Genomic DNA, 15,712 nt, shown 5'->3' with positions numbered 1-15,712 from the left:
TTAAACTTTTTCTATTAATTTGGTAGTTGACGAAAAAGACAGTCAACACCTAGTTTTTATAAAATTTTGGTAGAATAAATATTTAGTAATTATATTAATATTTAATACAAAACTAGATATTTAATAATTATATTAATATAAATTCAAATATAAAAATATCATTATCATTATTATAATAATATATAATACATAATCTTAATTTTTATCATTCTTATTTTAAAAGAAAACATGTTATATATTTTTATTACTTAATGTAACTTATATAAATATATATATTCATATTAAATAACAACAAACATTATTGCTGTCCATGTTTTCACTAAGTGACATGTGGCATGCATTAGGAGTAATTAGGTCCACGCGGAAGCTGGTTAAGCATCTTGGAGCTCGCATGCAGCTCCCCAGAAGGAAAGCCTTGCCTTTTTATTGACCATTCACTACCCCCAGAAAAGTATGTCTTCGAGGAAGGCTACTTCCCGAGAATCACATGCATAATGTCCTCTCCAGATCTTCTCCTTCATTCAAGTCCTTCAGGTCTGCGAGATTCGACCTCCGGGCATGGAGTAGGATGTCAGGTGTCAAGCGCAACGACCTTAGACCACAAGCAATCCTCTGACATTTTACTATGAACAAGTTGTGGCGTCGAGTTCGTAGAAGCAACAAACAAGATGTCTCATAACGCCGCATGATGTGCAAAAACGTGCAGCTACCCCCTGACATTGTAAGGGAAGTGCTACCCCAAAAAGTAGTGGGCTGAAACCTCGTAATTGGACCCACTGAGATACGCATAGGCCCACCAGCATATTAACTATTGGAATGTGTTGTTTCTTGTTCACTTAATACTCCATTAAGAGAAAATAATTGTAATAACTCCTCATTAGAGAATTAATTGTCCTCAACCATCTATAAATAGGGCTAAGTCACACATTGTAAATGATCACAAATTTTTGTATTCAGAACATTGCAAAATCACTGCCTGGAACTCCATAGAAACTTGAACCCTCAAGCTTCTCTCATCCTAATACAATTGACTCATAGACTAGAGTTAATTAATAATCTGAACAACGTAAATCTCTCTTTCTATATTTCTTTAAGCTTTTATTTAATTAATTAGCGAAAGATCTAGTCGACAATTATATATATATTATTTGCAATTGTTGTGTGTGTACAAATAGTATAACTATGTAACTACATAAGAAATTAAAATAATATTTCTCATTATCAAAAATATAAACAAGTTTATTCTCCAATTATTAATTTACAATTTAAATAATATCATAAATATTTTATACCTTAAATAAGGTAGTTTGTAATTTTAAAGATGATCATATTATTTGTTTTCAAAAAATCATAAACTGTCTTAGTTAATTTTTCTTTTAATATGTTTATGTCATTCTTTTATATATAATATTGTTTATATATTTTAATAAAACTAAACAAATTTATGCAGTGACAAGAATGTATATATCAAATTTAACAATGTTGATACAATTTTAAAATTCAAAAGCCATTTTGCCAATTATTGATGTATTCAAGGGTCTACTTTATAAAATGTATCTCTACAAGGCATGAAGAAGCCTACATTCATACAGATACATTTGATACAACAGTAGACCATAGCCAATAAAACGCGGCTGTCTGCCTAAAACTAGCTGTTGTTTGTTGAAACAAACCAAAAGGAAAATTTAAATCACAAGGAGCCCAAGTGAGGCTCTGTATGTTCAAACTGTCACACTATATAATGAGAAATACTAATGTATCCACATGTTTTATTAGTAGCACTAATGTTCTGGGATTGAAACATAAAACATTCAATCACTTGAACGTTGTAGTAGAAAAGCGAAGCCTGAGTTTTCTCGAAGCAAAGGTGGAGGGTCAACATCGGCTACTTCAATTTGGCCTGCATCCATGGACTTGGAAATGTCGTCCACAGAAAAAGGTATGCTGTAAAATTATAATTATTACGAGATAGCGTATCAGTGTAGCCAGATGAAAGTATGAGCTAAAAATCTTCATGTTACATCATAACTATGCAAAATCCGTGCAAGAAATTACCTCGAGTTGTCATCCAATAAGAACGAACAGCTGACAGCATTGTTTGAGTCCTCAGTCATCTTAGTTCTCATACTTGATATTACCTGTAATAAGCCAAGATTATGGGGCGAGATTATGTAAGAAATCAAACAAAGAGAAACTGGAACACCCACAGGAACAGAAGTATTTTAAAATGGATATTTCTCAAGGAGAAGGAATGTAAAGGTATGTTCATGTATTGCATACTTGAAAATTGAATGAAGACTGACGAATCACTCAAGTGATTAGTAAAGACTTACATCAGAAGACACGCTATGTGTACCGTATTTGTCGTCCCAGTACATTGTACTGATTCTATATAACTGCTGTATGCTGAGGGCCTGAAAGAAGCAGCAAAGAAATAGTGAGCTCAAGTACTAGGGATGGAGCAAGTAGAACAGAGAAGTCACTCACAGGGCAAAGATCATTTGTGATTTCTGCTAATGATTTTTTGGGCTTCTGATGTATGACCTGATGTGACATTAGAGAAAAGGTGTCTAAGTAAGAATGAAACATCTAGAATAATAATAAGAATATGCAAAGGAACAGCAATGATAAATGATATCTAACCAGGAAGCCAACTGCTTGTCTGATATGTTTCAGTTCCTCTGAAGCAAACCCTGTGAACTGAATGAACACCACCCAGATGTTAAACTGAGTTTTTCAGATGAGAAAAGAAAAAACAAAAACTGTGGAAGAGGTTAATGAGCCGGACCTCCTCGGTTGCATCATGACACCACTGTTCCAACTCACTCAACCCTGCTTTGACATACTCCCCATTACTGAATGAGCAACACTCACGTCGCAAAAGAAGGCTGCATGAAATAAAATAGAACATTCAAATAGTGCTCAACGTATTGTTTTGCTGAATCAAGTAGGACATCCAAAAAGTTAGGGTTCTTTTACCTGTTAAACAACTGAACATTGATAAATGAAAATATCTGAGTGAACACTTTGCTAGCCAGCAATGGAGGAACCTGAAAGACCACCATGGTATTGGAGAGGATTATGGTGTATATAGCAGGAAAGACAACCATTTTTAACACACAGTTTACAGTTATATACTCACACAATTGGCCTTCATGATCATCAAGTAGTTATTTAAAATTTTCACAATGCTCTGCCAGTGAGCAATTAACGCTTGTTGCACTGCAGAATTAGCTTGCGAATGCCCCTTCAACACACCAGCCCGGGTTGTTCTACTCCTAGGTGCCTTTGGTATTTGGGAACCAAAATATACACCACAAAAGTTATAATTAGTAGTATATTCTCGTGTACAAAGAATAAATAACATAAATAGAAATGATCAGAAGTATGTCATTTGGCAGTGACTTTAAAAATGGTCTATTTTCACCAATTACTGAGTTTTATTTATTTTTATTCATAAGAAACATTTACAGGGACCACTCACACACATACACATTGATCTATCTATCTGAGCTAGCATACAATGTATGTTTCAAATTGTGATTTGCGAAGAATGCTACATTATGGTGGCTAAATAATTGGTTGATAGATAGAGAAAAAGAACACAACTACTAATGATACGGAAAAGCAATGCAAATACCTGGATGCACAACCCAAGAACTGAGGAGATCTCTTTTTTCAAATTATCTCTCAGTATTCCATATATCTTCTCAAGAATGGCTGTAAGTTGCTGCTTGAAAAGCAAAGCTGGATATTTGGCTTCAACATGCCGAAATTCATCCAGTCCACCGAGTACCCTATTACTGAAGAAGGAGAAACCAGCACTTTGTGGAGATGCACGAAGGCCCTAGAAAATTGGAATCAATGAAAACAGAATTTTACTGAAACAGCACAAACTAGGAACGTTTTCCCGAAATTCGGAAAATTAGAAAGACCTATCTTACTTGTGACATCCTCCCAATCAGATGAGTTGACATCCTTCGACGTTGTGGAGTTAAGCCAGCAGCTCCAGTTGCTTTTAGTGTGCGTTGAAGCAGTAAAAGCAATGTGGATGAATTAGACAACCAGTAAGATAGCACATCACTGTTATCATGGGCCTTCAGTGCAATCAAACTTACGTCAGTTACAAGACATGACATCCAGTTTAAAGATCTACCAGAGTTGGACAGACCAAGTCCCATGGTGAGACTATGTGTCACATTCATAGAGCTGACTTGTGCCCGTATTTCAAACCATAAAACACAGTTGAAACTAGAAAATAACAACAATAAACAATTTACCTCTATTGCTGTGCCTATAGTTCGAATGATATGGTCAAAAATACTGGTCCTTTCGACCTCAAATGACCTCCATTGCAGAAGGCATTTGTATATCAGACAAGCAGCAACAGGCCTACCCCCAGAGAAACCTAGATCTTGAGAAATACACTTTATGAGGAGGTCATGATTCTCCTGCGCCAACATATATAGTATTGTTAACAATGAAGACAATCTAAAAGCTAAAGGCCTAACCTTACCTAAGATCTGTAGCAGAAAAACACTAAAGTTCTGAAATCTATAAGTTCATAGTAGAGCTAATGAATATCCAGCGTTTATACTTGTTTCACAAGCTTTGTATATTTATTCACCTGCTGCTTCTCAATTAGAGATTTCTGGGGGCTTTCTTCAGCTTCTGACTGCTGACCATTACATGTAAGATCCTGAGCAATCAAAGATAATAAAAAAAAAATACACGGCTTCACCTTAAGAAGGAAACTTGAAAAAGAAAAAAAATCACACTTACCGGGCTTTCTCTCATTTCTTCATTAGGAGCATGCCCATTCTCTACAGTCCTCTGTTATTTTTTTGAAAAAGTGAAATATATTTAAATACTCAAAAGTTACCAATGTGGATGAATGCAAATATAAAGTTTCGTGCTCGCACCAGAATAATTTTTGACTTTCTTGGAGAAAAAGATTGACCAGTTGGTGAGACAGCAAGGGCTTGTTTCCGGAGTACCTGGTTCTCTGATTCTAAATTGGATACTTTCTCTTCAAGCCTAAACACAGGTGAGAAATTAATTAGAAAATCATGATTTTTTTTTTTCAATCATTTTAATAGGAAGCATAGCATTTGGCAACTAGAAGAGCTCTCTACATCACACATATTTTGATTCCTATATTCATAGTATGCCTCCGGCAAGAACCTTTCCAAGGAAGCATAATTTGTAATTTATGATAAAACTTGTAACATTTTATTGAAAAGAATACTTGTTTGAATACTGTAAATTAGCAACCGTGTTCCATTTCAAACCTCTGCAATGAATCTTCAAACTGATCTGCTTTCTTCTCCGCAACTTCAAGCTTCCTAGTCAATTCCTCATTCTTAGTTTGCTCAGCAGCATAAACCTGAATGGCCTCCTCAGATTTCTCTGTTTCTGATGCTAGTAAAGCCTATATAAGAAGAATAAGAATTCATCACCTTTACAGAAAATTCCAATTGATTAAAAAAATTGACACCCTCATTTTCAATTCATACTTGCTTACTCCTCGCGAATAACTGAAACAAATGCTATCTATTTATTTCAAATTGGCATAATTTAACTTTAGTCATCAATCAAATGCTCTAAATGATCACAATTAACTTCACATGAAACAATTAAGTGAGACAGTAAACATCAGTCTCTACCTTCAACTTCTCAACTTCAGTGGTCAAGGATTCAACCTTTTCCATATCTTGTACTACAACTGGGGTCTCCTTAATGACAGGAGGTGCTTCTTCAATAACTTTTTTAGCTGCCTCTCGCTCTTTAATAACCAAGGAGTTTGCTTGTTCTACTTGTAATTGCATTGCATGCAAAATATCCTTCAATTTTGCAATTTCTTGAGCTTTTGCCTCTTCAAGATCAGTCTGTTTCAGAAACCAAAAAGAACTATATTAAACCAGACCCACATAATGTTTGACCATAAAGTCCAAGAGAGTCAACAAAACAAGAAGTTTTCTTAGCTACGCATAGAAATTATATAGTATATACATTAAATGTGCATAGAAACTTTTGATTAAAGTACAAATTCCATAACTAACCCGTTTATAATCGGAACAATACAGTTTGCAACTATCAACATGTAAATTTGTCCTTGCTGATAAATAATTCAGCATTATTCATAAATTTTACTAATGGTGGCTCTTCTTTTCAAATTTTTCATTGCTTAACTTAATTCTGAATTTCAAGTTTTTTAATGAGATGAATGAAAAAATTGAAAATAAGATGATGTAAAATGAAGAGGGAAAAATAGAAAGCAGTTACTACCCTCAACCGCTTCTCCAATTGTAACCGCCAAGTAAGCTCCTCCACACGCTTTTCCAATTTGTCCTTGGCTTCTTTAAGAGCCCCTGTTTCTCTGGCAGCCTAAATAAATTTGACAAAACATTATTCACTTATTCAGTATCCCCCACTCAACATGAAACCAGATTACATTGAGTTGAAAGAATATATAAATCTATATATATATATTTGCATATAACATGCCATTTTGAGCTTTCTGAGTTCTTTTCTTGCAACTCTGCATCTCCAGCCACACTGAGTGACAACCACAGCCTTTTGTAGACTTCTATAATAAGAATGAGCTCGGTAGCAATGCCAATGAGCCTGCAAACGACCAATAATAATCAATGAATACAAGAAGTTTAGCAACTTTAACAAAGAAATACATAAGACAAGGTATCTGCATAAAAAGCAATCACGTGACAGACACAAATATATTCTTTAGAGACATTTAATGAATAATTCCCTCCTTAAAAAAAGGTAAAACTAATTACTAAACATATGATTATGCCACCAGACACTCGTGATATTGATACCTGAATACTGACAGCAGCTTTTGTTTGTTTTTGAAATCTGAACTCATTACGTGCAGTCATTGCTCTTAAGCCTGCCTGCAATGTGATTGCAGAAGACCTGTGTATTAAGTAGGATTTAGTGACTCTATATTGCTTGAAATTCTTCTGGATCTTCAATGCTGCAGCTTCCTGTCTCAAGTGCTGATACAGTTTGCATGCAATTTTACCTACAAAAAATGGGAAATAAAAAAGCTTTTCACTTTCATCATAGGTAAAAGAAAAAAGACAGTGATATGATCACAAGAAGTACATTATGATTTTAAATTTAAAGAACTGAACTCTAATACATTCTGTTATAAACTCTTTGAAATAAAAGTCCGAGCATAAAGGTTGTCAGAGACAATCATGCTTGTCTGTAATCTTCAACTTATGGACACATCTGACTAACCTATGGATGCATCTCAAACAACCATTAATCTAAAAACCTGACCTCAGTTTGATATTAACACAACTCCTGATTTTTTTAAACTAATTGGTATCATGAATTTTAGTTTTGGTTAACAGAATGTATGTTTAGAAAACAAGCTTATTAATTTGTGATATATCCCTTCATCTCCCCTAAAAGGAAGAGATGAGTTATAACTTTAGCCAACAAAAGCAAAGAGATTAAGCCAAAAAAAAAAACCTCGCCAAAGAGATTGCAACTGAATTGCAGCTTTGCGCAATGTGACGAACTCTTTATGAGCAATGAAGGTACGGATTTGTAGTTGAATTGTTCTAGCAGCATTTCCAAGTACTTCTGTCCTCCTAGCATCCAACTCAGCCATCTGACCTGCTCTGAGGAAAACTTTTGACTTGCCTATCTGTAAGAACACACCACAGGCAGTACTGATATGTAAGGTGAAAACCAATCCTCAATTTTTTGAGTATACTAAAATATGTATTAAAGAAAAACCTGGTATCCTTTCAATCCCCTTTTATCAAGAATCATTTGGCTTGCAACCTTGTCATCATAACTGCAGATAGATGAAAAATGCTAGTAAGACATTGTTTAATAGTTATATTAACCAGAGCAGCATGTAAAATAAGAACCATACTCATAAACTTCGTTCCCTGGACCCTGGTATGTATAAAGTATAACCATAAAACAAAACTTACTTTGCTTCTAACACTTCAGGAGCCAGAAGACCAAAACGATTTACAAAATCATAAAATGTGCGTCTAGTAGGATAGCCAGCACAACTAATCCTGATTGCCTCGAGGACACCCTAAAAAAGAAGAGAAACTTAAAATTATTTTAAAATACAAATATATTAATTAAAAAGTATATGAATAAAAATGAAGACAAAAAGCAGTTCATGTGAAAAATATATATCTATTCAAGAAAAACTAAAAAAAATAACAATCAAGAAATGGATAATAATGAAAATATGCTTACCCCACATCGCAATTGTTGAATGATATTAAAACTCTCAAATATAGCAGGTTTCAGGACACTGTTTGGCTTCACACATCTGATGTAGTGAGGCTCTGTTGCACTCAAGATTTCCATCAAAGACTGAAGTTGTAGCTGTGAATTAATAAAAGTATATTAGTCCTTATGCTTTATGATCAGAATAGAAACACATTCCGACATTCATAACACAAAATTGGAGACAATTGCAATAAGAGAGCTGAAAAATCAAAGAATTGGTGATTTTAAGTAATGTCATTTAAAACAATGTAGAAGAACCAAAGAATAGGTAGAGCATTGGTCTTAAGTTGAATTTTAAAAATAAAAAATATATAATGGAAATGAGGACTAGAAAAATACAATAATTCATATAGAAAGCAATTACTTAACTAATTCATGGGATAAACATAAATCAATTCTAATTAAAATTAAAATAGCTACGTGTGACAATAACCTTAAAGCGCGATCCAATGGAAGAAAATTTGGATGACTTTGACGAATCTTCTGGAAGTGGGGGAAACAGGCCACGCACAAATGAGCAGTTTGAGGCTGTCAGCAAAGCTTGATGTTCAGCAATGACATAATCTTTGTTCTTGTCTAGAAACTGATTGGCTTGATAAGTTACCTTTGCAAGGAAGAAAATATTAGAGACTGAGTTGCTCAACCTTTCAAGTCAAAAAGTTTTATATAAGTATACAACCAAATAAGATGATTTTTACCTCGCCTGCATAGTGTGATATAGTAAAATCAGTCCGGGAAAGCTTTGGCTTTATAAATCGTTTCTCATTTTTAAAAGTCTGATACAACTTCTGTGCAAAAGTTTCATGAGTAGACTTTGGAAACATGCTGCAACCAAATATCATATGCATATGAGACACAGAATGAAGCTAAAGAAGGAAAAAGGTAAAATACTATTAAAAACTACACTAAATGGAGCAACGACAGAATCACACAAAGAGAGAAACTGGGATAAAGTGCATTTATTATAGTAAACAATATATTCAATATTAGCAAATAAATGATCAAACAAGAGCAACATACCAGGCTTCATCTAAGAGTGCTATAATTCCTCCAGGTTTCTGTGAATAATTAAATTAATTATCTCAGAAATAAAAAGATAATAATTCCAAAAACGATTTTGTACTAGTTCACTTCCACAACTTATGTAAAACGTCAGTAAAACGGAAAAACCAACAACTAAAAACCTTTTCAATTAGATCCAGCACATCTTGGTTATCAATAAACTCAATATAGCTCCAGTGTATTTCTTCTTTGGTGTACTCCTCTTGTTCCATTTTAAACACGTGCTGCAGTCACAGGATAGGGAGAAGAAATTAGTCTCTGAAATACATCTGGAGCATAACAAAATTAATCTCATCAAATTTTAACAATAAATACTAACCTGATTAAAATGTTGTTGTAGTTTTTCATTTGTGAAGTTGATACAAAACTGCTCAAAACTGTTACGTAAAAAAACAAACAAACACAGCAATAGAATTAATAATTAAATACATGTTTGGTTTCCTTTATTGAATGAATTAATTACAGAGATACAAAATCATGGTCATAAATGTAATATCTTTACTCTCTCTCTCTCTCCTTCTCATCATACCTATTGCACTTAAAACTTTCAAAGCCATAAATATCAAGAACTCCAATTATTGAATTTGAGTTTGGATCCTGCCCAATTGAAATATTGATTTTGTCCACCAGCCTGAAACAATGTGGTAAAGCATATGTTTATATCTTAATGCAAAAAATTATGGGATAGATAAATATGTCTATGTTAACTGAAGGCAAGGCTCACCAATCAAATAAGCGACAATATAATGTCTTAGCTAATGCATCCCTGCTAGCAATCGCATTATCAGGGTCAAGAGTTTTTGTGATAACTTCTTCTGGTGTCACCATTACACGTTTAATGAGAGCCTCTTCCAAGCTCTGGGCATCACATCTATATGATGATTTTAATTAATATGTGACAACAGTAAGTAGAATATATATATATATATGGAAATAAATAAACCAAGAGAAAATACCGAAGAAGTTCTGAAGTCACATTAAGATGGAATCTAGATTTATCATCTTTGATGACTGAGGAATCTATTTCCTCCCCTTTGGAAAAATTAATATTACCAAGGTGAAGTATTGCAGCTACAACTCTAAATATTGACTCCTGGAAGAACCACAAGCAATCAGATATATGATGAAACCATAAAAATTGACAGTTGACACTTTCAAATTAGAATATGAACCTGTTCCTGTTCACTGATTCCAACAATGTCCATCGCCCTTCTAGTTGCAAGATATTCATGACCATCATTCACCCCATCCAGCTCGTAACAATTGGACTGATTTAAATAATGGAATGACTTGGGGCTACCCAATTTATATTTCTCAATATCCTGTACTTTTTTAAAAAACTGTAATTAGACCTCTATAAGAATGTGCAAATTTTTATAAAGGTTACGAAACAAAGTAAACCTCAGAGCAGCACTGTCAAAATACCTCTCTTGGTGCAGCACAAAGAAGATAAAAGCAATGGTAGTTTCTCTCTGGATCAGAAATTTGGCAAACCCGAGACCTCTCAAGCAGATAGGTTTTAATGGCTGCCCCAGATATCCTCCCATACTTATCAAATTGAATTTCAACAAATTTTCCAAAACGACTGTATAGTAAATCCAGGATAACATGAAGGAGGTAATAGATATTAGAACCTTCAGCAAAGCTATATAAAACAGCTTTCAACAAGTGAAACAACAGTATAAACTATTGCATACCTTGAGTTGTTATTTCTAACCGTTTTGGCATTGCCAAATGCTTCAAGAACTGGGTTGGACTACAATATATTAGATCCCAAAAAACACCAGATACTTTAGTTAGACACACTTGGTTATGAAAATACAGAACTCAAGACATGCTAAAGCACATATTTATCTTACCTCCAGAACTTGTTGTTCAACTGTACCTCCTTCCACTCCCGAGTGGCCACCCAAATAGGCAAGATATCGCATGAGCATCTTTGTTGTCTCAGTTTTACCAGCACCACTCTCCCCACTTACCAATATTGAATTACTTTTCCCCTCATTAATCATTGCCCTATTTTTTAGACAAAAACATCAGCAAATAGTATAAATTTCTTGAGAGAGAAATATAGAATACATATTTCACCTGTATGCAGCATCTCCAACTGCGAAAACATGAGGGCTTAGTTCTCCAAAAGGAGCTCCTTTATATTGTGCCATCATGTGAGTATCATAAAGATGAGGCAATCGTTGAAATGGATTGACTGCTATCAGAATATTTCCAGTATAAGTCTGAGAAGGCAATATACCAAAATTAACACCCAGTAATGTTTCTTCACCTCAATATTTTTTAAACAAATATATGAAAGTAATTTGACACACATAGATTTCATTAAGTTCATATCTAATGGCCAGGTTTTCCAGGACTCCAGGTTCATGCAAATATGATAGCTTTGTCATATCATCTACGCCTCCAGGTGGAACTTCCGTATCTTTTGGAAACACTTTCATTGTATCTGTGATTACCTGTTGAAAATTCATTTTTGAGTGAATTAGTACCAAATATAGAAGAAAATAAAGGTAATTACAACACAATAAATGCATTTTCATATGTAAACAAATACGGAAACATGTCGCCATTTATTTTACTACGTCTGCATGGCTGATGAAGCCCTTACTGTTTTTCCATTTGCGGTATGAACGTGAACCTCCAAACCATTGATCCAGGTAACTTCTCCATCAATCCAAGCCAAAGTAGGATCTTCAACCCATACATGAGAACCTACTACAATGTTAACTGGTGCAGCCTGAAGAAGGTAAGCAACAAAATGCAATTGCAAACGTCAATCTCAAGATAAAAGAATCTTTAATTAACATTATATCCCATATAAAGGTTTTGAAAATGTTATCTTGAATATAAACTAAGCAAGATTAGTATCACTATACCACTAGTGAATATAGAGTTCTAAACTGAATACACTAAGAGAACAGTTACACTCAGAACCATAATGGCATTAGGGATAATAGTGGATTTTTGTTTTTAAACAAGAACCTACCATAACATCCATTACATAATGTATAAACAAAAACAATTACTGTTTAAAGTGTCAGCTTGTTACAACAATGCCCAAATAAAAATTATTAACTGGGAAAGCCCAATGATTGTTAAATAAATTCAATGACTAACAATAGAACAGGAACTACAATTATTAACTATTACTAAGCAAATGTAACATGTCAGACAGGGTTCTCTGCAACATGGAACAATGACGACCCACCCAAAAACTAGTACTCAAAAAAAAAAAAAGATAAATAAGACTCCTGCAGAGACAATAAGCCATTGTTTAATATATCTTGAAACATAGACTTTCTAGTATGATCCTCATCTTTATGGGATATGTTCTGGCTTTTTCTTTAAACAAATAAATAAAAATAATTTAAATTTGAGGTGCCTCTTTCAAAATACAACGGAAACGAACAACCGAAACTCAAGTTTATTTTCATTCAATTCCCCCTTACAGGTATCTGCGAGAGTTCTCAATATCCAACCATATCTTTCAACATAATATATATATTAATAAAAAAAAACCCATTTCCTCAAATTTACAGGAAGAATATTTAACAGCCAAAATTTTAACTTCGCTCAAAAAAACTCATAAGAACGAACTGAAGTTCAACAAGTACAACAGCATTTACAGACAAAACGTAGAGAGAGAGAGGGCGACAGTGAAAGCCATAAGCTTGGAGTTACCATTGGTAAGTGGTGGCCTTCAACTCATCCAAACACGAAAGCTGCCGACCAGAAACAGACCAAGAATCTCTACAAAAATATCAAATAATAATACAAAGAAATGAGTTCAAAGTACACTTTTAATCATCAAATACCAATCATATCCCAATATTCATAAAAAAACACTTTCTCCCTTTCAAATATTTCCCTCCCTCTCTCTCTAAAGTTTCGAGCTTTGGTAGTACTCTCTCTCACTATAATATTTATATGAAATATATTTTTCTCTCTCTTCCGAAACTCAAACGCAAAAGTTTTCAAAGTGAGGACTAGGAAGAGAAGAGACAGTGGTGGGGACGATGTCAATGGAGGTCTCCCACGCGCTGCTCAATGGCAGATGAAAGCCACAAAATTCGATTCTCTCAAACTCAAAAATGGATGCCGTTTGCAAAACAACCTTAACAAAATATTATTTTTATATATAAAAAATAAAAGAGACCCAAACGTGCCAAATTGGTTTTGAGCACATTTACACAACTGTCTTTTCCTCTCTGTCAAAATAATAATTTGTGGAAAAGAACATGACATTAAATGTGAATTAATTATAATATAAGGACCCCTAATTGGTGATCCTAAAATGGATAAGTAATCAATAATTATTTAGTATGAAATGAACCTATTACTTTATGTCTTGTTTGCTTAAATGGAAAGGAAATGAGGAGTCCTTATGTGTCATTTTGTACGAGAATATTAAAATGTGTCATAACCTTTCACGACAAGACAAAGGTTTATCCGCTGAAAAAATATATTTATAAGAGAAAAATATTTTATTTTATTTTATTTTTTCTTGTGGCAAGAAATATTTATTTATCTATTTTTGAAAAGGAAGAAATATTTTATTTTAAGAGCAAAGAAATGACAAAAAGCATTGGTTACACTATCTCTCGACACAACACATATTACTTAGTATTTTTATTATTTATACTTGTGTGTCTTGCGTAACATTAGCCAGCAGCCTTTGTGCTTACTTACTCTTCACTTCATATTGGAGTGGAAGGCGAAGTGGTAGTGTAATGCATTGGACAGCTACCAACTAGGGTTGCACATCTATACTCAAAAACTCAGATGACCCACCCAACCAGCACCCCCAAAAAATAAAAATAAAAACAACAAAACTCAATCGTTCGGGTTAGGTTGGGCTCAACCCAACCTATGTTTGCGAGTTAAGTTTGGGTCGGGTCGGGTTCGGATGTACCCAGTTTTTTTTATAATTTTTTTCAAGTAGTTTTTAATATTTAAAATAATAATAATAATAAATTTAATATAATTGTTACCCCCCAATTGCCTCTCCCTCTCTTTCAATCTCTTTCTTTCTCTTCTTTGTTCGACCCTCTCTCATCTTCCTTAGCTCCAGCCACCACACAGTCCCCCACCACCACCACCACAGCGAGGTATGCGGCCATCACATAGCCCCTGCCTCTTCTAATATCCGAGACTCGAAAATGCCACGCACACCCTCTGTCCTCTCTCCCTCTCTCTTGGCATCCTAGGCTTGCAACTTCCCTACGGGTCCTGCCTTGTATCGATGGTGGTCGGCAGAGATCACTCACAGAGGTAATTACCCAACCCGAACCCAACCACATTCGAAACTTTCGGTTGGGTCCGATATTAGTCCTCCCCCACTCGAACCCAGCTACTCCCCATCCAAACTCGAATACACTCGACACTATTTCGAGCGGGTTCAGTTTCCTACCCAAAATCTGAAAAAACCAAACCCGAAAAACCTGCCCGATGTGCAATCCTATTACCAACCAACTTCTCCTTCTTCCAATTTTGTTCTTTTCATGAATACCCATTTTCATTTCTCCAATCTCAAGGAGTTTAATCTTGCTCACTAATATATCGATTGCTCATGTATTAGAGTATGCTGACTGCAATATTTTCTCACTTTAAAAGAGGTCATTAGTGCACCCTTTTGTGTTTTCGTCACTTAAATTATTATAATTCCAACTTCTTGTTAAAATAATTTATTTTTTTAATATTGTTTATATTGTAATTATAGTTTGTATTCCGTTAATTTGTATGAAATTATGAATAATTTATAATACAAAATTCACATGTCAAATAATTTGTAGCACACACCTATAAAAAAAACAAACATGCACCCAACATACTATTAGAAATATGTTTTCAAAACTTTGAATTATTCGAAATTTCACAAAAACTAATGAAATATCTACTATGATTATAATGTACACAGTCATAAAAAATTAGTTAGAATTATAACAATCCGAAAATATAAGAAGTGCATCAAGAAATGGACTTCCAAATTTTTTTAATATAAATATAATATTATTTAAAATTTTGTCCAATTTGTTGCAAAATATATTATATATCTACTCTTCTTCTCAAATTTGAAATTTATCACTACATCTCCCACATGTATATATAATCGTAGGCTAACTGAGAGAGTATTATAAATTGAATTAGGTATTCTGTGAACCAGCTGATATTTAAAAATGTTAAAATATAGTTATCTAGAGAAATTTCTTCGGTTTAAAAAAATTGTTTTATTATCATAGAAATCAGTTAATTTTTGGTTGGGCACTTTTGATATACTGGACCTTGGGCGATGTATTTTTTTTTTTTCTAAATTAATTAAAGTGCATAAATATTTCAATGAGATTTT

The 15,712-nt window shown here is 33.9% G+C and overlaps 1 protein-coding gene across 1 annotated transcript; it reads right to left on the bottom strand.

The window, feature by feature from the left end:
• Window positions 1–1,495: 1,495 nt before the first annotated feature.
• LOC133794512 (myosin-17-like) lies at window positions 1,496–13,479 on the bottom strand. The gene is made up of 39 exons (XM_062231768.1): window positions 13,048–13,479; window positions 11,975–12,103; window positions 11,679–11,822; window positions 11,443–11,588; window positions 11,214–11,370; window positions 11,052–11,110; window positions 10,780–10,939; window positions 10,527–10,676; window positions 10,311–10,447; window positions 10,079–10,225; window positions 9,884–9,985; window positions 9,674–9,731; window positions 9,477–9,578; window positions 9,313–9,350; window positions 8,991–9,117; window positions 8,726–8,896; window positions 8,257–8,388; window positions 7,977–8,086; window positions 7,774–7,834; window positions 7,504–7,681; window positions 6,840–7,045; window positions 6,508–6,627; window positions 6,289–6,387; window positions 5,667–5,888; window positions 5,292–5,431; window positions 4,923–5,037; window positions 4,783–4,833; window positions 4,628–4,699; window positions 4,281–4,451; window positions 3,945–4,097; window positions 3,641–3,847; window positions 3,143–3,286; window positions 2,980–3,050; window positions 2,789–2,888; window positions 2,644–2,700; window positions 2,488–2,544; window positions 2,334–2,414; window positions 2,056–2,138; window positions 1,496–1,944 (listed from the first exon to the last, which is right to left on the bottom strand). The coding sequence occupies exons 1-39, from the start codon at window positions 13,048–13,050 to the stop codon at window positions 1,812–1,814; spliced, it is 4,593 nt and encodes a 1,530-aa protein (XP_062087752.1). The 5' UTR covers window positions 13,051–13,479; the 3' UTR covers window positions 1,496–1,811.
• Window positions 13,480–15,712: the final 2,233 nt, after the last annotated feature.

This window comes from Humulus lupulus, chromosome 8 (assembly GCF_963169125.1).
Source record: "Humulus lupulus chromosome 8, drHumLupu1.1, whole genome shotgun sequence".
Lineage (NCBI taxonomy): Eukaryota > Viridiplantae > Streptophyta > Magnoliopsida > Rosales > Cannabaceae > Humulus > Humulus lupulus.
Note: the sequence above shows the minus strand (reverse complement) of the source record. Positions and strands in the feature narration are given on the sequence as shown.